Raw genomic sequence first — 24,103 nt, forward strand, 5'->3', positions numbered from 1 at the left:
AGGTTAAAGTCATGATGAATGTATTAATTTATTGAATGAGGGGTATGACAAAGGGGAAACTGGAAGTTACAAATCAACTATAAAATTTTACCTAGGAAGTGCAAACGAACTCAAGTGCACTCGAATGTTGTATAGGAAAGTGCCATATCCGAACCTTTAAACTTAAAGCCACACGTTCAAAAAAACTATTGAAACATTTCAATGATGAAAGAGCATTTAATGCGCTTGGTCCCAATTACCTTTGTAATTGTTCTAGGACCTTCCTACTTCTCGCCATGACCATACATAACCGTCGGAGGTCAGACCACAAATTTAAAAGACTTCTCGACTAGTATATGCCAATCAAGTCTTGGGACAATTGTTCTAGGTCAGTCAAAATTCCAATATAAGAGCCTGATGCATAAGACCAATTATGATTACCTTATATATATAATAATCACAAAGAAACTAAAGAAACTTTAAGATACACTTTTATCATCTCCATTTTTAACGAAATATATATATATATATATATATATATATATATATATATATATATATATATATATATATATATATATATATATATAAACAAAATATCTCGAAAGTCGAAAGTTATTTAGAGTCATTTGATCAGCAAAGGGATCTTGTTGCCTGCCTCATTTCTTCACCCTCTTTCAACCTTCCCATTCAGTTTGTGTTGTCTCTTCCAACCATCAAACCCTAACCCTATCTATCCATCGATTCAACTTCTCTCTTCCTACCTCGTTGAATCGGACTCATGATTCGCTACTTGTTGCCGTTTTCCTAAAGCTTATGGTGATCGAGGTCTCTTGCGCTACAAATCGATTGCATGGGTTTACAGAATGCCTCAGCTTCGTAGTGGAGTGCGACGTGCTCGTGCAGCGCCGGTAACCAACAAAGAATCGGAACCACCGAAGAAAAACAAGCCGGGGAGAGGTAGACCCAGAACTAGATTGGCCGCCAAGAAATCTGAGCCGTTGACACAGTTATTGATCCCTGAAACTTTGAAGAACGTGGTTGAAGAAGGTGTGGGTGTGATGGGTGATGAAAGAGTTGGTGTCAGTGCTAATAAGGATAAGGGTGTTGCTGCTGTTCCAGAAGAAGATGCCAACTCTCCACCTCTTCCAGAAAGGGTTTGTGCCGATTTCGATACTATTTTTTGTATTGGGTACATCTATTTATGTGATGGTAGTTGATTATGTTATTTTTTTTCTTCTAGATGTTATTGTGTTGGTGCTTGTGTTTCTTTGATTATGACACTTTGTTAGTTTTTAACCTAATGAGTTTTGAATTTCAATTTAAGGTTCAAGTAGGAGGATCGCCTCTCTACAAGGTAGAAAGGAAACTTGGTAAAGGTGGATTTGGCCAGGTATTTGTTGGCCGCCGCGAGCGTGCTAATGCTCCTGGAGCTTTGGAGGTTAGTTTCTGGTTTTGCATATGGTTTGTTGCCTTCTGATTTGGGATTTATATGGCTTTTCGATTTGATTTCTATTTTGTCATTTCCCAGGTGGCTCTGAAATTTGAACATAGAAACAGTAAAGGTTGCAACTATGGCCCTCCTTATGAGTGGCAAGTATACAAGTAGGTACCTCTTTTTACATTATTTTGTAAATTTATTTGGTTTTAGCTTGTGTGTTGTGAAAGAGAGCCTTGCCACAACTATTCTAGTTGTTGTCATCTGACTAGGGGATCATAGGCGCGTGCCTTGGACTCATGTATTCAGTCTTCTGCTTATGCAAGATAACCATATACATCTACACAATAGACCTACAATGGGTCCAACCCTTCTATAGACTCTGCCATGGTGAAAGCTTTATAGCATCGGGGTTGTCTTTCTTTTTTAATCGTATTTTGTGATTAAGTCAATATAGTTGAAGTTTGATTTTTATGTTCTTTCAAAAGCACCCTTGGTGGTAGTCATGGAATACCTAAAGTACACTATAAAGGAAGACAAGGAGAATATTATGTGATGGTATGATCTAATCCATACAACAAACACTGTGCTATCTTATCGCATACTTAACAATTCAGCCATTTCTCCTATGTGCAGGTTATGGACATTCTTGGTCCAAGTTTGTGGGATGTATGGAATACCTCAGGCCAGTCGTGAGTATAAGCTTAACTGTATCTTGGCTTCCTGACTGTAGCTCTTAATTTGTTTATAGGGTTGCTATGTGTATTAAATCAAGGATATTAGAATATTGATTTTATTTGCTTTTAGTCTTTCTATTTTTAAGTTTCACATTGAAGCAAGTTGACTGTTTTTAACATTGGTTTCTTTTAAGGACATGGTTAAGTGAATATATAAAGAAATTAAAAGCAACACGTACGAGACAAATGGTTTTATTATATACTTTTTAGCACAGTTCTTTAGTTTCTAAACATCCTAATTTCCATTTTTAATATAAAGAACTACTTCTGTGAAGATCTGTTGTAGTTTGGCTCACTGTATGCTCTAATTGGCTTTGAATGTATATTCTTTTTTGCTCTTGATGAAGTATTTCTGCAGTCAGCTTCAACTTCTCTCTTTATTCCTGTTAATTGTGTTTTTTTTTTGCTTTTATAATCGTTTTCTCATTCCTTTCTACCCCCTCGTAGATACTCTGAATCCATGAGTTGTGAATATATTTGAATCGCTTCCGTGACTAATTTTCTTGTTTGTTCTTTGACTTATTATTGTTTTTGCTTTTTTATCAATTAATATTTAGGATGTCTCCTGAAATGGTTTCATGTATAGCTGTTGAGTCATTATCAATACTTGAGAAGTTGCATGCAAAAGGGTAAGTTACTGGTCGACCATTTTTGTTGAAATACATCTTTTTCCTGATACATTCTTCCTACTTAGCAAATTTTAGAATGTTTTACAGTTGATTTACTTTTTACTTATCTTGATTCTAAACTATAAACATGCCTTTTTTTGTTCCTTTTGTTCTTTATAGTTATGTACACGGAGATGTAAAACCAGAGAACTTTTTACTAGGTCAGCCCAACACAGCACAGGAGAAGAAATTGTTTCTTGTTGATCTTGGTTTAGGTTAGTGGATGCAATTCAATAATATATGTGTATTTTAGTTATCAATCTTATAATACCTATGTAAATTTTATTCATATTCAAATAATCACAGCAACAAAGTGGAAAGACTCGTCGAGTGGAAAGCATACTGAATATGATCAACGCCCCGACATGTTTAGGTTTTCTTTATTTCACTTTTTCTTTCTTCCGTATTACTTTTGTAGTTAATGCTTTTTACTCCTTTATATGGTTATCTATATGTTCTTAACCCTTGTATTTTTGTGTAGAGGGACTGTTCGATACGCAAGTGTTCATGCTCATTTGGGAAGAACTGCCAGTAGAAGGGATGATCTTGAATCACTTGCATACACACTAATCTTCCTTCATAGGGGCCGATTGCCATGGCAAGGTTTCCAGGTACATACACTTGTATATGCTTACCTAGTACTATCCCGTGCGAGTTGTATTCTTTTACCCATTATGTTTCAATTGTTACTTTGTTGATTAGGGTGATGGTAAATCCTTCCTCGTTTGCAAAAAGAAAATGGGAACATCTGCCGAGATGCTGTGCTGCTTCTGCCCTGCTCCTTTTAAACAATTTCTCGAGACTGTGGTGAACATGAAGTTTGATGAAGAACCCAACTATTCCAAGCTAATAACCTTGTTTGATGGTATGCTCGGACCTAATCCTGCATTGCGACCAATTAATACTGAAGGCGCTATAAAGGTAGTTACCAAGTGCATGTGAACTCAGGTTTCTGGCTTATTTTTCTTTCCCTTTTCTGGTTTTCCGTTGTATTCATCACAAGTGTGTATGTCTACTTGAAACCTAATTTGATAGGTTGGGCAAAAGCGGGGTAGATTAAATGCTGATGCAGATGATGAACAGCCCAAAAAAAAGGTTCGGTCAGGGATTCCTGCTTCCCAATGGATTTCAGTTTACAATGCTAGACAACCAATGAAACAAAGGTAAACCACTGCACTCATTCTTTCTAGCTTCAATCCAGTAATCAAATATGTAAGGAATGATTGAACACAAGTATGGTATTATCTTTCTGAGTTACTTGTGACTTTTGAATCGTTTTGCTTTGGTGTAGGTATCATTACAATGTGGCTGATGGAAGATTAGCACAGCATATTGAGAGAGGGATTGCAGATGACCTTCTTATCAGTTGTGTATCATGTTGTTCCAATCTATGGGCACTTATCATGGATGCCGGAACTAATTATACCGCTCAAGTTTACAAGTTATCACCATTGTTTTTACACAAGGTGGAATGTGTGCTGTGTATGCCTTGCTCTTATAAGTATAATTTGATGTGATTAATCTTATCTATATGACATTGTTTCTTTGCAGGAATGGATCTTAGAACAATGGGATAAAAACTTCTACATTACTTCTATTGCAGGGGCCAATAATGGCAGCTCTGTTGTCGTGATGTCTAAAGGTTTGATTACTAACGATATTACTTTTTGCAACTGTGATTTTGCTTTGTTACTTTTCCTGGTTAATGTATGTTGTTATTCAACATTTTAGAGAAGTTCTTCAGGATTTGTTATCCTTTTCTCATAGAACTATTCTTGCTTTTGGGGATGAATTGTTTCAGTATGTACTTGAATGAGTGCCACTTCAACATCACCAACAACTAAGCCTTCTCCTCCCACTAGGTGGGGTTGGCTACATAGATCCAAGGATGCCATAATGCTCTATCATAAATCATATCTCTAGCCAAACCATTGGTCTCTAAGTCTTCTCTCATAGTTTCTCAAAAATTTTCTTGGTTTTTTTCTGCCCCTGGTGTGCACAGCTTCCTTTCTATTCATGGCATCCACTGTACTTGGCTCTCTTTGATTTTTAATCTAAGTTTCTATTACTGTTTTAAAATAAATATCTGAATTTCTGAATGCATTTCTGTGTAATGATTTGAAGTTGTTTTCTCTGATTTTTTTATGGTTTTGATAAATTTCTGCAGGTACGAGGTATACTCAACAATCGTACAAAGTAAGCGAATCTTTCCCCTACAAATGGATAAACAAGAAGTGGAAAGAAGGTTTTCACGTCACCTCAATGGGTACTGCTGGAAACCGCTGGGGTATTGTTATGTCTCGCAATGCTGGATTCAGTGATCAGGTTTGCTGTTGATTTTATTCTATTTTCTGCCACTGTAACTGTCCTTTTTGTCATTACTAACCTTTTTAATGTAGGTGGTGGAACTGGATTTCCTCTATCCGAGTGAAGGAATCCATAAACGCTGGGATAATGGTTATAGGATTACAGCTACTGCAGCTACATTGGATCAATCTGCCCTTATATTAAGTATCCCGAGGAACAGGCCCGGTGATGAAACTCAGGAAACTCTGCGTACATCTCAATTTCCCAGTGCTCATGTAAAGGTAGGGCAAGTTGAACGACTCTTAAATTTCTTATAGTTAATATCAAATCTGGTCCTCATTATAAGTTCTTGTATTCAGGAAAAATGGTCAAAAAACCTTTATCTTGCCCATTTGTGCTATGGGCGCACAGTATGCTGATTGATCTCCATTACCACCAGAATTTAATTGACAAAGAATTATGGATTGTCTGCTGCCCATCTTTTTGAAGAGACTATTTGTGCCAGCAGAGAACCATATTTGTTCTCTGTTGTATAGTTTATTTTTACACTGTTCTCTACCCTTTTAATGTAATACCTACTTTGGCTGTGGAATTTGGCAGGGTTAATGTATGTTATTTTAGCTTTTATGTGTTCATCAATTGATCTTGTGTATACTGATTTTTATTTCTGTTATTTTCTGTGTATACAAGACAGCATTGTCCGCATTTCATAAAGAAAACTGTTCTCTAAAAATTGGTTCTCGAAAATTGTCTAGTTTTAATAAGTTACTAATCACAGATTCGAAGTGTACAAATCATTGTTTGGTAATATTAGCTTACCTTTTAAGACTGAAGTCTATAAATCAAGTGACCTAGATTCCTGCTACCTCCTTATCTAGATGATGAGATAGAGTGGGAAGAACTTCTTTCTGTGGGTCGTTGTGGTAAGATTTTCTCTAGATGATGATTTGGGATACCATGCACAAGCATATTATTGAGATGAGTTTTGAAGAGATTGTGTCAGTTTGATTGATTAGCTACTCAAGAATTCAGTGGGCAAGGAACTATCACATTCAAGGTTAAGTAGAGATTGAGTCAGTTTGATTGATTTGCTCCTTAATAATTCAATGCTTACATAAGCTGTTTGACAGTTTTTAGTGGATAAGGGTTGTCTGAGGCTTTAAGGTTAAGACAATATTGTTAGGTTATTGAGAGCTTACTCACATGAGGTGAGAATCTAGTGTATAAGTGAATTTTTTTGGTGTTATTTGTTTCCTCTTGGTGTTATGTCATTGGTGTTATGTCATTGATGTATTTACAGGTCTCAAGGATCTTAACCAAAGGAGAGTCTTCTTAGAATATAGTAGTAACCTCTATTAGAGTGAGTGATTGATTTTTTAAAGTTTAAGAGGTGTAGTTAAGTGCCACGACTTTTTACGTGCGGCTATTGATCCGTTATACGCCCCATACAATTGAGTCACTCTTGATTTGTAGAGTTGACACACTCATTTCTAAGGTGACAGTCATGCTAACGATAAGGGCGTCTAGTTGGCACACTCTTGATTAGTAAGTAATCTTGTCCTTCTAGTACTATTATGCATCTCTCCTTTGACGTTGGAGTCTCCCTCTACAATCTTGATTCGTAGAGTTGACACACTCATTTCTAAGGAGACGGTCATGCCAACGATAAGGGCGTCTAGTTGGCACACTCTTGATTAGTAAGTAATCTTGTCCTTCTAGTACTATCATGCATCTCTCCTTTGACGTTGAAGTCTCCCTCTACAAAAGTGATTCAAGTTGGGGAGGCCTCCTCGCCTACGACCATACTAAACACCGCCAAAAATTCGTTAGGACCTGTGACTTGATGTCGCATATGAGAATGTACTAGATATCGTACTTAGATAGCTCTATCGTCTAAGATACGACTTATGGCCGGATCTGGCTTCTTAAGGACATGGCAAACGTGATAATATGTTTTTACTAGTCTGTGGTATTGTTGATACCCCCAACGTAAGCTTTTCTATCGTTTAGAAGCGAGCCTTAGCACCCCAAATAGTTTGCCCACGAAATAAACATGTCTCTTTACCTTGCCCATTTCTTGAACAAGTACTGAGCTTAACGTCTGGTTGGTAATAGACAAGTAGAAATATAACGGTGAACCTGCTATTAGGCCTGTCAAAATGGGCATTGATGCTAAGAATGCCTTCAACTTCGAGAATGTCTGCTCACATTTGTCTGTCCGTTGAAACCTTTCCTTTTTCTTCAGCGAAGTGGAAAGCTTTGTCATGTGCACAAAAAAGAGAACGAAAGAGGGCGACTAATCGCTTAATTAGTTATTGAACTTCCTTGACATTGGAGGGGATTCTCTGTCTATTATGACTTGACATTTATCTGGGTTCGCCTTGTCGCGACGCGAAAAAATACGACCTTAAGAGCACTTGCATGCTCAGGGTGATAAATAGAGTCGCTAACGAACTTTACTTATTCCAGAAAAAAGGAAAAAATATCGATAAAACCTATAAAAGATGACAAAGATATGGTCACCACAACCAAATTGAGTTCGGGAGTCGATTATGTATGGGGAATATATTAGCACCCCTCACATTCGTTGTACTCAACGAGAACCATTTAGTTAACTTGTGATAAGTGTTAGTTTAAAAATGTTTGCATTTCTCGATTATTAAAAATTTGAGAGAAAGCCTAAAAAAGATTTTTATTAGGGTGTCTGGCGAGGCGTTGAATCTCACTCCTACGTATCTTTAGGTGCGATGAAGAACTCAAGGCTATGTAGTTCTGGATAAAAATATTTGTTTGTGGATCGATTTTAGCCAAAGCTATCTTGTCTCAATCGAACAGAAAATATTGCTTACTCAAAACAGTGAATGAGGGGATGTTTGCATCACAACATAATGGATTTACAAATCAACATTCGCGGAAAAACGTCGCTTAACTCACTCACACATATAAGTGGACAAAACATTGTTTTGTATTGTCTCGAGACAAAATAGCATTTGTTTTTAAGAAAAGGAGTTTGAAGTTTATGCCAAAAGTCAAAAGGGTTTGGATGTGTTTGATTGTTTTTAGGGTTGAAAGACGAGTATTTGGACTTACAAGCTACGACTTGGCTCTAATACTCGGGACTAGGATTGAATATTACGTCTAATTAGTCTTTTTAATCCATTTTGTTGTGAATTTTTTTGAAATATTTACAAATGTTTTAAACGGAAGACAAATACTCAGACTTGCAACCTATTACGACTTGAGGTTAAGTATTCGAGACTATGATTAGACATTACACCCAAGTACCTAACTAGTCATTTTGAATTCAATTTATTATGAAATAAAAAGACGCGTTCAATAAATTTTGGAGGAAGATAAATATTTGAACTTGCAAGCTATTACGACTTGGGTCTAATACTCAGAACTAGGATTGAACATACACCCAAGTAACCTTTTTTAATCCCTTATCTTTGAAAATGGTCAAAATATTTGAGTGACTCTTTTTGAATTTTTATTTGAGAAAATAGCTAGATGTTGAATCAAGCATCTCAATTTGCGTTACGAAACGGAATGAAGATATATATATATATATATATATATATATATATATATATATATATATATATATATATATATATATATATATATATATCATAGTTTAGACTGATAAATAAATAATTACATTTAATATTTAAACACACAAATAGTTACACATGTACAAAATACAAAACTAAATAAAATACAATATAAAAAAGGTTCAATATTATTTTACAAATAATACTTGAAACAAAGTAAAACAAATAAAAATAACAAAAACACGAGCTAAATAAAGGGGGGTTTGAAAGGCAAATACATGGATGCAAGGGTCCAGATGATCCAAAAGCCCTAAGGAGATGAGCCTGATCAGAGTCAAAGTCTTGACTCAAACAATGACCATCTGATCAAATGGTTCAATCAGAGTCGTTGGATGCGCATACTGATAGAGTCAACAGATGATCCAAAGGTCATGATTGAGGCATACGCTGGAAGAGCCACACATGATCAATAAGTTGACTGACTGAGTCAACTGATCAGATGACCAGGACTCAGCCACGTGGCAAACAAATGGAAAGGTGGATGAGACCACTTAAAACACGTGGCTGAGAGGTATGGATTCATTTTCTTGTTTTCTTTCTTTCTCCTCACTCTTCTATCTCCCCGCCTCATTAACACCAACAAACCCAAACCATTCCACCGGAAAAGGATTAAACCCAGCGGTGATGATGAACATGCACGACGGCGCTGAAGAACACATTAAATGTTCTTCAACGAATTTCCAGATCCCAGAAAAATAAATCAAACCAAAAATTTCCGAACACTAACCCACCCTAATTCATGCTTCTGAACCTAAAAACAACCAAAACATGCAGATCGAACTTGCAGAAATAAAACCCTAATTTTCACGATCCACAAATTCAAGCATAAACCAAGAAGAAAATCATAGGAAATGTTTAGGTGCATTGGTGAACATTTGAATTGTTTTTGTCCTTGCTTGTACTGCAAATTTTTGTATTGTCTTGTTTTGGGTTGCATACATTTATTTTGACATGGCCTTGGTTGTGGTTTCAACATCTTGTGTAGTGTGTGTATATGACATGGTTTGTTCATATTTGTGGGATGATATTGGCTATTGTTTAGATTAAATTTCCTTTTGGTTTAATAAGTTCTTGTAGATGGGAGACATGGCTTGATGATGAGTCCATGAAGTAACTATAACCAAGTGAAGGCTTGAAAATGTATTAGCATTAGGTCTTAGTTGTGTAGGCTTGGTTTATTTTCAATGTAGCAAAAACATAGCAAAACTTCAAATGTACCAAAATATCATGTAACTTGGAATGCAATCACTGTAATTTGTACATTTTATTGTGATGCGAAAAATGCGGTTATTTGTAAAAACTTGAAAATATTTGAAATGAAATGCAATGCTTCACCATTCAATCTTTAAACTTTTAAATCTTAACACGATGCCTTGGATGAGTGAAAGACATTGATAATAAAACCTAAAATGAAATGAATGTATGCATTGCTTGTTGTAAAATAAGTTTGGTGGATGAAAAATGACATATTAAATCATTAAAGCCAAGGGAATGGAGTTATGCCTAAAATGAAGAAAATTCAAACAATGACTTATGTATGTATGTATCTATGAATTATGGATGAGTGATACTCAAGTATGGAAACCAAGTTCATGATTTCAAACTAAAACCCTACATGGAATCAATGTGAAAAACATGAAGGTGTGCATCATGTAATGAAATGAAATGGAAAAGAATAAATGAGGCCACTCATGTTTAGAGATTGGATGCATGATTTGAAATGTCAAGTGATTAATTGATCAAAGATGACTTTGATCAATCAATCAGAGATAAACATCTATTAATTTCTAAAATTTGAACTATCCAATAAAATGCTAATCAAAAGTCTAAGTGAACATGTATATTAATTTGTAAAATCCTAAAAATAAATTCTAAAACTAATATATTTAATTTCTAATATGAATCTAAATGTATTATTTTTATTTATTTTCAAAGTATTTTCCCTTTATTAGCAAAATTGAAATGTGTTCAAAAATATTTAAAATGGAATGTTGATTAAAATGAGAAAACTAATGTAATAAAAGAATTACTTTTTTTTAGAGAAAAAGTAAAAAAGTAAAACAAAATAGAGGGGTGCATGGGCCTGCAGGGTGTATGGAAGCATAAGTGTATGAGCTTGAATCAGAAAGGCCACGGTGCCTTATTTTTGCTTCAGTGTGTGTGTGTGAAGCTACATAGGGGTTCAATCTGCAAAATTAATGGACCAAGTGACCTTGGACCTAAAACGTGAAGGCCAAGAGAGTTAGGAGACGTCAGATGAAGTTCATTCCATTTTTTTTATCTTAATATCACGCTCTCACATTCTCTTTGAGATTTTCTCGCCGATGTCAGACTCCGCCGCGCCGGAGGCGATAGAGGGGGCCATATCACACACCGTCACCACCAAATTGAACCTCCCATCGTCCTTTCTTCCAATCTATCCTCAATTTGTCCAACGCCTCATAAAACTCTCAAAATCGAGCTAACAGTCGAAGAACCCTAGGGTGTATAATATGAAACTAAACGCCGTCGGAGGGGAATCCGAGCCAGCAATCAGAGGGCTTCGATTCTCGTCTCTCTAATCTATATTGTGGTGGCTGTTTTAACACGTATGGAAGAAGAAATGAGAATGAACTTACCTGTCGGAGCAATTCCAGTAGTTCTTCAAGATGTTGATGTTGATCAAAAGTAGGGTTTAATAAAATCACTTGGCGTCGATTTTTTTTGTAAATATATTTTATTGGAATTGTTGTAGTATACTCTTAAAACATAAACAAAATGAACGAAAGATGGAGATACTAAGTCAATAAAAGCTTCATTCGACCTAAATTCGGTTTACACGAGATGTGTAAATTGAAAATATTCAATTGAATAAGAAATCTATTATTACTAGTTTCAGATTTAATAAATGTAAGAATGTTTAGAATCTTAATTTAACAAATACCTAATTTTTATACACAAAATCACTATTCATGCGGTAAAACCTAAAAATCTAATCATATATGAGAGAGAGAGTGACAGAGGTAATTTCATGTCTTGAATGTAACATGCATATTAAACAAATTTTACTTTCATCCTCATTGCATATGTTTGTATATATATATATTCTGATATACTCCAAATGGATTTTATAGCATGTTATTTAGTGATGAGATAAAAAAACTTACTTGGTTTGCATATATTTAAGAAGGTACATGTTGCGATCTTGTATAGAAATGCGAGTTGAATACGGCCGACAACATATAAGTTCATGAGATATGGAACAATGAAATATGTCCATGTTGTTGAAAAGAAAATGAAACTAGTTTTTCATATCAAAGTATCATGACTACAAGTTCAGAATGTTACCTATGACACCTTGAAACATATGAAACTCTGATCATGTAAAGTAAAATTGAGTGAGCCTGCATAGAAAAAATAATGCATGAGTACTCGTAGAAGGGTAACCTTTTTAAATGGATATTATATTGGTTTATCTATGATTTTTTATTTGTCCATTTTATGTCAAAAAATGCACATTCGAAAACCCCGATACAAATTTAATGTCTTGAAAAAATATTCAGATGGTTTCATGTGCTTATACCAAAAACATATAATATTTATGCTACTACAATGTAATAAATAAAAATGCACACTTAAGATATTGCTGGCGACTACTAGCAACCTTATTTGTGTGGTCATACAATTATGTTTTTTAATCCTTAGGTTTAGAGAGACTCATCAATATGCCGAAAAGGTACTCCATGTATTCCTCAACGGTGATGGGCCATCTAAAGATTTCAATAATTTTTGCACAAAGTTAACTGAATTGTGAGAAAAGAGAAGCTGAATGGAATTTGGATGTTTGCATATGATAGTAATATGCATAATATGAAGTTGTTTGATGAGTTAGTTGGGTGCACACCTTTATTTTGTTAAGATATATATGGAAGAGTACGATTTACATTGATGACCGAATGCCTGTTTTCCTGAGAAAACTTGAATGGTCTGGGTTTGTGTTGAACTCAAGGTTGCTTTGAAAGGATGTTGATGATAATCTATAGTGGATCAAAGATCTCATTTTTTTTTGTAAGTTTATATTGAATAAACTACTTTTTTTGAATCATTCACCATATTTGTTTTAGATTGCTCTCGAGGAATTAGAAAGAGTACAATATATGGGTGATGCCTCTTTGAAGTGATTATATTTTTAATTATCAATATTTGAGGATCCTGGGTTTCATTTTAGTGGTTGATCTATAACTTCTATATGTAACGACATAAGTGTGAATATGAGAGTATTTATAAGGGTTATGATAAGTTATAAACAATTACTTATTTGACTAATTTCATTAGCAATTTAAGATGTGCTTTGCATGACAATATTTTTGTTTACTAATGTCCAACCGTATACAAAAATATTTGATTGAATGAAATAAGGTGTAAATTAAATTAAATATAATATAATTATCAAATATTTTACACTCGTGATAACTAAAATATGATGTGATATACTATATTTTTACACCATATTTGAAGAAAATAGGGTGCAATTTTTTTGAAATTCATAGTAAGCATTATACATTTCACACCCGATTTTTATCAAATAGGGTGTAAATTCGTTTGATTCAAATTTTTACAAAAGTGAAATGTTTATTCAAATCGAGACTTGGTACGATTTGAATCATTCGTTTATGTTTTTTTTTTCAAACAAAACTCTGACTAATTTACTAAAAATATATTGCATTGAATTTAATCAAATAATTCAATTTATGCATACCTAAAAATGATATGATATTCAACCTTAAAATATACAACTATGCGACGAGACTAAATAACGACAATCCGATAACAAAAGCTAAATTATCAAGGAACAAAACATAATCAAGGTCAAAACCATAGGAGGCATAACTACTTTGCTCTCCTCATTCCATTTTAAACTTGAAATTGAATTTATAGCTATTCTTTCTCACTTTCTACTATGTTCAATTTCATCTTTTTCTATTCCTGGCTGAAATTGCTTTAATATTTTGAAAGAAAAATATTTATTAGATATTATTGTTATGGTATTGTACTATTATTGTAATTTACATAAGAGGGTGTTGTCTTGTATAATATCTTTAATATAACTTATTGTTTGATTTTTGAGAGTAATCAGTTAAAATCTCTATTGGATTCTTAAGCTTAGTAATTAAAAACTCTATTTTATTTGAATATCAGTTTGTTAAAAAATTTTATTTGATTTTGAGATTAACCGGTTAAATTCTCTTAAATAAGCTAAATGTCAACATTACCTCAATTGTTCAATTACTTTAATGATTGAATTTAATAAAAGACCAAAAAAGTATATATCTTTAAAAGAAGGAGAACAATTATAATTTTTTATAAGTTTTTTTATTGAGAAAATTCCAAATAATTATAAAGCCTTTAAATTTTAAGAACAAGTTTAATTATAAACTATAATATTAAATGTTTAAATATAAAAACAGAAATATATTAATAAAAAACGTTAATAATAATTTATCAATTTGATTAGTAAACATCTTTATCTACGTTTTATAAAAAAATAAAAAAATATACTCACTCAAATATTTTCAATTAAAGCGTATATTTTTTGTATCAATATATATATATATTTGATCCATAAAAACATTATGTATATTTATGAAACATAAATGTAAATAAATTATATTTATTTATTAATTTATTAGAATAACTGTATTTATATATGTATTAAGTAATAAAACATGTTCAAACCGTAACGATTTGGTTTCATATAAATAAAACACACATGTGATTTTCGACAGGTTTTGTGATTTTGCAACTCTCAGTTCCAATGGCGGAATCGAAAGAGTCATCAAGAAAACGTGAAAAGACTATGCTCGATCAAGAACCTTCCTGTTCCAACCTAATATCACAGTTTGATGATTTCTTCATTGATGATTCTAAAAAGGTACTCACTCAATTTTCTAGTTTCATAATGGATTCATCATAATTGGAAACCTAAATTTGATTCATAGGTTGGGGAAAAGCGCGGTAGAGTTAAAGCTGATGCAAATGTCGATAAGCTGCCAAAAGAGATTCGTCCTCCTTCTCAATGGTTTTCGGTTTACAATGCAAGGAAACCTATGAAACAAAGGTAAAAAACTTCAATCATGAACATGATGATGAGTGGGGTTTTATCTTTCTGATTTAGTAGTTGTGATTTTTGAATTGGTTTTGTGTTGTAGATATCATTACAATCTGAATGATGAAATATTATTGCAACATTTTGAGAAAGGGATTTCAGATAAGCTTCGTATCAGTTGTGTATCATGTTGTTCTAATCTATGGGCAATTATCATGGATGCTGAAACTGATTATACTGATCAAATTTGCAAGTTATCACCACTGTTTTTACCCAAGGTGCAATTTGATGTTATAAGCATAATAACTTAATGTGATTAATCTTATTCTTATGTATTTGACTTGTGTTTGTATACAGAAATGGATCCTGGAGCAATGGAATAAGAACTTCTTTATTACTTCTTTTGCAGGCTCCGAGACTAGAAACTCTCTTCTGGTGATGTCAAAAGGTGAATTGTTTCTTACTATCCTTGGCCTTGGCCTTTTTATGTGTAATGATTCAAAGTTACTTGTTATGATTTTGATCTAATTTCTGCAGGTGTGATGTATACTCAACAATCTTACAAAGTAAGCAGATCTTTCCCCTACATATGGATAAACAAGAAGTGGAAAGAAGATTTTCACGTCACCTCGATGGGTACCGCTGGAAACCGCTGGTGTATTGTTATGTCTCGCAATGCTGGATTCAGTGATCAGGTTTTGTGTTCATTTGTATTCTATTCTCTGCTGCTGTAAGTTCTATTTCTGTCATTACTAACCTTTTTTTATACAGGTGGTGGAACTTGATTTCCTGTATCCGAGTGAAGTAATCCAAAGACGTCTGGATGAGGGTTATATGATTACAGCAACGGCAGCTTCATTGGCTCAATCTGCAGTTATATTAAGTATCCCGAGCAACAAGCCCGGTGATGAAAATGAAACTCAGGAAACTCTAGTTACACCTAAGTTTCCCAGTGCTCATGTTAAGGTAGGGCAAGTTGAATGACTCTTTAATTTCTTATAGTAAATATCAAGACTGGTCCTCTCATTCTATGTTGTTCTTGTTTTCAGGAAAAATGGCCAAAAAACCTTTATCTTTCCCATTTGTGCAATGGGCCTACAGTATGCTGATCTCCCTTCATCACCATTGTGCTTCCGCTTTTATCCTTTTGTTTGCGTGCTTAAAGAAAACTACGCCAGCAGTACTATCAATCAGTATCATTATGGATTTCCAGAATTATATCGGTTGTGAATGCGCAATACATTGGACAATTAATACAATGCTTGATGAGTTCTTGTCTCACAGGAATCAATTTTTTTTAAGGACTCTTATGACTAGGAGGAGAATTTAATTTCCATAGATTTTTCTCTTGTTGATTGGAAGTATTAGGATTTGCTAAAAGGTCCAATTTCTAATACTATAGTATTCTGATCTAACACTATAACAAATGGCTATTACTCATTCACATAAGTTGATCCTTACTATCACCATCTATAAGCATAATTTGTTTGACTTGGTCTGCTTCAAAAGCTATAAATATTGCTGGTGTTACCTCCTTACACCTTCCAACAAGAGCCCTTACGAATGATGCATATCGCTTTTTGAATGATTTTTTTAAAGTATAACTCGACCTAAATAACCAACCAAAGAATTATGATTGATAAAAATAGTCTCCAGACTTGTTTAGCAAGCAAGGTTTTGACAAAAGTATTATTTAAACTTCTGAATCACATGCCCCCTCACTCTGAATCCCATATGCCCCCTCAAACATAAGGCTCCACAAATGATTCTTAAGCCAATAAATCTTCTTAGAACATGTATTATTAGTGAAGATATAGCAGTTTATAGTGTAATTAGGAATGTGGTCTTGTATAAGAATCCTTCTTCCTGCAAAGAAAAAAGGAGGGCCACCAAAAAATGCAGAGGCTCAATTGAAAAGTAAGAAGCTTTTACACAAGGATAAGTAGGCTCTTTTTAGTAAGAAGCTTCTACACAAGGATAAGTAGACTCTTTTTCTGCGTCGCAGAGTATTCATCACGAGGATACCATGTTAATCACTCAAATCAATCTAATATCTGGTTGTGTCTCACACCGTTCTACGCTCATGCAGTTACAAACCATCTCTCATATTTAAAGAGAAAAACATGTCACTCTTCAATTATTCAAATTTTTTTAATTAAAATTTCACTTTTCACTCTCAATGACTTGAGCTTTGAAGTGGTAATCTTGTAGTTTATCCCCTTATCCACCACGTCGAAAATAGCAAACCACCGCAAGAGATTGTGGATCCACTATTTCCGATCATCATCTAGTTCTAGAACAAAACATTGGCGCCCTATGATTCTTGCGATTTTCCACAACCTAACGTCTCTCAATTCAGCTGAATTTCTTTTGATAGAAATTCAAATCTCTTTCGATCAACACGCAAATCTCTATTTCTTGATCAACCCCGTCATATTCATATTCAAGCTGTCCTTCTTCAGATACATCAACAATGACGGACTCCAAAGCTACTCGCTCCGCCATTCAATGACAAACCGATGCATCTGTTGAAGCTTCCAAGAATCTTCTGTCTCCTCCTCAAGGGACAAAATATCAAGTCGTAGCAACTATTCCATTCGCCCCCATCACGAAGTTTGTCTAACCTAGGACAGATTAAGGAGTGTTTCCAGCTCCTCCGTTCCTCGATATGCATTGCTATAAAGTAAAGGTGTTGTTCCAACTTTTAGTTTCCTTATAAAGTATGTCCTAATGCCAGACAGGTTGGGATCCATAATGTCTTATGTTTGAATCTTAAAACCATTTTAAAAAGGCAACTAGTTATGAAAGAAAATATTGACGATGTTACCTCCCTCACCTTCCAACAAGAGCCCTAACCAAATATCCATATCACTTTTTGAATGATTTTTCAAGTATAACTCAACCTAATATCTCTAGTAGGGTAATATCTTGATTTGAGACAACGACCAACTAAAGAAGTGTGATTGTTAAAAAAAAGTCTCCAGACTTGTTTAGCAAATAAGATTTTGTCAAAAGTATTTAAACTTTTGAATCCCATGTCCCTCAGACAAAGGGATACACAAATGATTCTTTTTAAGCCAATGAATCTTTTTCTTAGAAAATGTATTATTAGTGAAGAGAAAGTAACTCATAGTGTACATAGGAATGTATTCCACCACCGTTTTTATAAGAATCATTCTTCATGCAAAGTAAAGAGGATGGTCGTAAAGCCTAGAAAGCGGAAGCCCGATTGAAAAATAAGAAGTTACCACATGAAGGATATGTAGGCTCTTTTCCCCTGCGTTGCAAAGTATCCATCACGAGGATACCATGCTAATTTCCCAAGTCAATCCAACAACTAACTGCGTCCCACATTGTTTCACATGCATGCAGTTAAAAATCACCTATTCTATTTAAAGAGGAGAACACACCACTCTCCAGGTATTTAAATCATTTCCATTAAAATTTCACTTTTCACTCTCTTACTGACTTAAGTGTTGAAGTGTTAATCTTGTAGGTCATCCCCTTCTCTGCCACATTGGAAACAACAAACCACCGTAACAGACAAATGACCCACTCTTTCTGATCATCATATAGTTCAAAAGTATAACATTGGCGCCTTCTAATTCTTACGATTTTTCACGACCAAACTTTTCTCGATTCAACTGAATATTTTCCAATAGAAATCTATATCTCTTTCTATTAAAGCACAAATCTCCATTTCTTGATCAATTCCATCATACTCAGATTCAAGCTTTCCTCCTGCAGATCCATCAACAATGGCGACCTCCAAAGTTACTCTCTCCATCATCCAATGATAAGCCACTGCAACCACTGAAGCTGACATGAATCTTCCGCCTCCTCCTATAGGGATATAAGATCAAGTAATAACAAATGTTCCATTTGTTCCCTCACCGCAGAGTTTTGACCAACCTAGGGCAGATCATGAAGTATTTTCACCTCCTTTATTCCTCGGATATACATTGTAGTTTCATCTAGTTAAACCTTTGTTCAGACCTCTGTCATCACCTACAATATACATATGAGAGACACTCCCCAACTTTCAACTCTTACAGGCTAATCTTGGCTTGTAGCGAGCCAATGAACTATTGACAATGTCTACCGAATGTTTCAGTAAAAGAACTCCCATGCTTTGGCGAAAAGATTGACTCGGGTTAAGGAAAGCTTGCACAACACCAATCTAAGAAACAACACCGTGCATGAGGTGGCCATGTACAAATCCCTTATTCTAGAATCAATGAGGGATATTAAAACCCCAAAGCCTTCGAAACAGACACCATACTTCTTCCCCCGCTCCTGAAGGATGGAAATGTATCTGTACTCCCTTCAGGTTCACCTTCCTAAGAGGATTGAAATGCATGAAGGAAATGCTCTGGTCCAGGTGTGAAAGCAAAACTCTTTATTCGCTCACGTCTTAGATAGCAAAATCTCAAGGTCACTGGAAAAGCCTCATAAGCTCTAGGGTTATGACTGGATTGAGGACCCGAATGAGAACCTAAATCATGTAAATGGCTTACTAGACTACTATCGTGCCGATGGAGATGTGAAGTGCAAGTTCCTTGAATTAACCCTAACTGAGTCAGCCCTAACATGGTACAAGTCCTTTTCGGATGGAAGCATAGATTCATGGTCCGACCTATGCAAGGATGTAACCACCCAAGAAAATACAACCAACTAACCACCATGGTCGTTCTTAGTGGAGTCACGCATGGTAAGAAAAAGACCTTGCACATGTATATCGACCGCTTCACCGTGGTGGATGTAGTTATTTGAGGCTCAGATGAGAGTCTAAAATGTTGGATCTTTGAGAAATACTTTAGACTAGATTGCGCGTTTTAGGAAAAGTTAGGGCGTGAGGAAGCCCATAATCTAAAGGATATGTTGAGTAAGGTGTGACCCTACATCAACTATGAAGAAAAGTTAATGACCAACAGAGGTAGCTGGGTATAGGGGAATGTTGGATCTAGCCAAGCACTAGATAAGGATTCTAGGAGGTTCATAGAGGAAAGTGAGTGTACACCCCACTCAAGGTTTGTGTAATATCCACATTGTCCTAGTAGATGAAAGACCTAGTTCTAAGTGGCAGATCTTCGCATGCGCCTCCTCGATCAGAGAAGTAACCAGATAGAAGCGGTCGTCAAAATTCTTCATGTTTTCAGAATAAGTTTCAAAGTACTAGATATGCTACCTTAAGGAGAGAAGATCAGAACCGTTTGTATAATTGAAGTTGTTTTGAATCTTAAAAAGATGAAAAAATCAATTTAAGTTAAACATATATTTTAAATTGGTATTTTAAATTAATTTTGTAATGTGTTGGTCTTTTGGGTTATAGTTCCTACCATTCATATTTAAGTTAAGTTTATCTTGAAATGTTGTATTTTATGTTACATTTTTTTACTATTTAAACCATAATTTATGTTTTACGACTTGTCTTCATACACTTATTTTAATGCAAACACAAGGTTGCTGTTGTTGTTGGAAGAAGAACAAGCTTATGTAATTAGAAGATTTCTTAATACACCCTATATACTTCTTATGCACCACGCAAAACTATATAAATGTCCCCGGATTCTTGAGATACATCTCCGAACGCACCCAAAGGTCAGTTAATGTTAAAAAATTCCAAAGATGCATCTCTATAACATCTTGGAGATTAAATTGCGGCAGACCCTTCTCCTTCCTCATTTCTCGTTTTCCTCAAAACCATTCTTTAAACTCTCTCAAATTTTTCTCTGCACCAACTCAAAACTCAATCATTAAGGGTTAAAGGAACTTCAATAATCATTTATAACATTGGAAACAACACCTAAAACATCAATTTCTTGTAAGTTTTTGATAAAATTTTGAGTTTTAGTGTAAATGAGTAAAAATAAATGATTGGAGTTAGAAATGAGTAGAAGCATCATTTAAGATAGTTTAGACATATTATATTAGATATTTATTGACTGAAAATAACGATCAAAACAAGTTTTTTTTGACATTGCATGGGGTACATTGCCTCCATTGACGTAACTTCTGAGGAGTAGGAAATTCTAGAGATGCATCTCCGAAATTTTCCAGTGATTTAATTTCCCAGTAACCGGAGATGCATCTCCGTAATTTTCTCAATCTTTTTAGTTTTTGATTTTCTTACTCGTGTTGTTTGTCTGCACTGATGGTCTGCCTTACTTTAGCTTACATGCATAATGGCTGATAGACAGAATAAATTGAGGCACATGAGGGTTATTCAGCACACATCTGTGTTGCAGGAGAAAAGTCAGCAGGTCTTGAAGGCTCCTGGTCCCTCTGGTCAGGTAAAGCTATCTACTTCTAGGGATCATGCTTCTCCTCATTCCATTTCATCTTCTTCTTCTCGTAGGAGACGAGATTCACCATCTGATGCATCACTCCCTCCATCCTCCTACATGCGTCAAGTTTCACTAGTGTCACCTCATACTATAGATGTTGTTGATCCACTCCCACCTTCTACTGCTGATGCTACTAATCTACTCCCACCTCCTCCTACTACACATGTTGATCCAGTGCCACCTCTGGAGGATGAGGTTGCTGCCCATGCGGAGCCATAGGCATTTGGAGGAGGCCCAATTGATTTTTCATTACTGCTTTTGTATCCAGACCATACTGGCAGACATATCTCGGACGGAGAGGTATCATTAGTTGGATTCATTATTTTTTTACGTTAAATTTAATTGACAAATTTCTGACATTGATTATTTCTGACCAATTTCAAGAGCATGATCCGTATAAGTTTCTTAACCACGAGAGAAGATTATTGCATTGTCTCAGTCGAATGATGAATGGTTTCAGTCAGTTTTGTCCTTATCTAGCCTGAAGGACTTGTGCATGACCGGTTATACTACGGTCAACCACGAGATACTGAATGCATTCGTGGAGAGATGAAACTCAGATACCTCGTCATTTTATCTCCTGCATGGTGAGATGTCTATCACACTTGACAATGTCTCGTGTTTGATACATCTTCCGATCAGTGGGATATTCCTAGATCATGAGAGGATGACCAAAGACAAGGTACTCAAGATGATGGTAAAGTATCTGGGAGCTGGTCTAGGGAAGGCGATGAATGAGTTGGATAAGACTAGGGTTGCTCATGCTAGATTTTTATACCTGAATAAGGTATATGAGGATACGCTAGTGAGTGCACAATAGGCTGATGAGCAGGTGACGTTCCACAGATCACATGCATTGAGAGCATACATGCTTTATTTGGTTGGCACTGCGATTTTTATGGACAAGAGTGTCACCTATACATACATCGTCTATTTACGTTACTTCGTGGATTTCGAGAGGATCCATGAGTACAACTAGGGGAGGCTTAGTTGGTCTACCTGTATTCAAAGTTGAAAGAGGGTTGTATGTGGAATACAAAATAGGTCACAGGAAGCGTCACACTTCTGACGGTAATAATTATTGATCTTTGTATGTTTCTTTGTCATTTTCATTTCATCGTGTGTTCCAAACTTTTCATTTCAAGGTTGGATCCTCCAGCACTTCCCGCGCATCTCTGGTTGGGCGAGTGTATCTGATTACACTAAGGATATCTTGCGTGATACTTCTTTTATCTTGCTCAGAGTGAACCAGGAAACCGAGCCTTACATAGTCTATCTTGATCGTTTTGTTGCTGAGGACATGCACTTTAACAACCATGTTGATCATCTGAGACACGACCATTTGAAGAGATAGTGCTATAAATTGGATGAATGACATGCGAATCGTGTTTCATTTCTCCTCATATACCCAAGCGCGTCATGCGATAGTTCGGCTACACTCAGACCATTCCGAGATACCTTGTTGTCTCTGCTCCTCCTGCCTTGATGTGTATACAAATAAATGACATGTTTGATAATTATGAGAGTCATGTGGTATTGGAGGAGGCACGAGCTACCATAGATGAGAGCGACTGGAGGTATGTCAAAAGGTATACCAGATGGTTCTTCAGGGTGTCACATCCGTACATGGTGCAGGCAGCTCCAGGACACCCGCCGAGACTAGCTCATCAAGAGATACTATAGGAGGAGTAGACATAGTTAGATCATACTGAGGATGTCTTACATAGGTGTCGTTACATAGTAGAGATTGCATATGCAGACATTGACAAAGGTATTTTTCCCTGATGGGTATGATGTGAGACAAGTCCTAGATGCCATCATGACGGAGACACACAGGGCATTGATGTACCGGAGACAACATCGGGGGACGAGTGAGATTGATGGTCGAGGAGGCAGAGCTAATAAAAAAGGCAGATGAGGTAGATGAGAGGTAGTCAGACATACACAATAGTGTCTTAGTATATAATAGTAATACCAAAGTCTGTATTTTATTTTGACGGTCTTGCTACTTTATTGGTCTCTATTGTATGGTATTTTAACATTTATTGGCATTTTATTTATGCATGGCATTTTTGGACCAACTAGAATCATGTAAGTAGATTTTTGATTTTCGATCGTATGGTTTAAATATTCATTTGAATACAAATAAACAAAATATAACATGAAAGACTAAGTTCTGAGACGTTACATAAGTGTATCTCCGGAATATGCACGAAGATGTATCTCTGGTCCAATTCATTTGTATAATAGCTTCTGAGTGTGATGTATAGTATATTTTAAATTGTTATGGAAATGCATCTCCAAAATATTTCAAAGTTCATTCAGAATTTGGTGCGTCCGGAGATGCATCTCCTAAAACTATGGGCTAGGGTAAGAAACATAAATGGTGTATTAAAAAATCCTCATGTAATTATTATGACCTTGGAAAGGAATGTTTCATTGCATGTTGGCTAGGCCACAATCCATTTTTTTTTAGAGTTTTGTGACCATGGCCGATGTGATGTTTGAGAGGATTTACCTTGCAACCCCCACAATTGTATCTGGCACCTCCATATTTAGAGCACTTTTACTGTTATGTTCTTTTATAAATACTAGAATTTTTTGAAATATACCCGTTTTTACCGAAAATTTGGAGTATGTATCGGAAATTTTTGAAATTTCTATTTTTTTTACCGCAACAAAGACACATGTAACATGAATTTAGAATTTCGGTATAAACATACTGGAAATTGGAAAATTTCCGGTAGCGACCTAGAGTGTTTTACCGAAAATTATGAAATTTCTGTGAATTACCACAAAATTCAAGAAAATTTTGAATTTCCGGTATGTGCCATAGAATTTCGAAAATTTTAAATTTTCGGTATTTTTTACAGAAATCTAGAAATTGAGAAAATTTCGATATTTAGTGAGTGAAACTTGTTCAATTTT

General features: G+C 35.2%; 2 protein-coding genes across 2 annotated transcripts; both read left to right on the forward strand.

Moving 5' to 3' along the window:
* Nucleotides 1-580: 580 nt before the first annotated feature.
* Nucleotides 581-5,764, forward strand: LOC127098509 (casein kinase 1-like protein HD16). The gene is made up of 16 exons (XM_051037117.1): nucleotides 581-1,136; nucleotides 1,307-1,420; nucleotides 1,511-1,584; nucleotides 1,906-1,975; nucleotides 2,054-2,109; nucleotides 2,712-2,783; nucleotides 2,943-3,037; nucleotides 3,129-3,195; nucleotides 3,304-3,433; nucleotides 3,525-3,743; nucleotides 3,858-3,985; nucleotides 4,114-4,288; nucleotides 4,374-4,464; nucleotides 4,990-5,147; nucleotides 5,222-5,410; nucleotides 5,489-5,764. Exons 1-16 carry the CDS (start codon nucleotides 846-848, stop codon nucleotides 5,546-5,548), a joined length of 1,989 nt encoding a protein of 662 aa, XP_050893074.1. The 5' UTR covers nucleotides 581-845; the 3' UTR covers nucleotides 5,549-5,764.
* An 8,687-nt stretch (nucleotides 5,765-14,451) lies between these two features.
* LOC127093501 (casein kinase 1-like protein HD16) lies at nucleotides 14,452-16,277 on the forward strand. Its single transcript, XM_051032444.1, has 7 exons — nucleotides 14,452-14,654; nucleotides 14,722-14,840; nucleotides 14,932-15,106; nucleotides 15,186-15,276; nucleotides 15,366-15,523; nucleotides 15,600-15,794; nucleotides 15,878-16,277. The coding sequence occupies exons 1-7, from the start codon at nucleotides 14,538-14,540 to the stop codon at nucleotides 15,935-15,937; spliced, it is 915 nt and encodes a 304-aa protein (XP_050888401.1). The 5' UTR covers nucleotides 14,452-14,537; the 3' UTR covers nucleotides 15,938-16,277.
* The last annotated feature ends 7,826 nt before the right edge of the window (nucleotides 16,278-24,103 follow it).

This window comes from Lathyrus oleraceus, chromosome 6 (assembly GCF_024323335.1).
Source record: "Lathyrus oleraceus cultivar Zhongwan6 chromosome 6, CAAS_Psat_ZW6_1.0, whole genome shotgun sequence".
Taxonomy (NCBI): domain Eukaryota; kingdom Viridiplantae; phylum Streptophyta; class Magnoliopsida; order Fabales; family Fabaceae; genus Lathyrus; species Lathyrus oleraceus.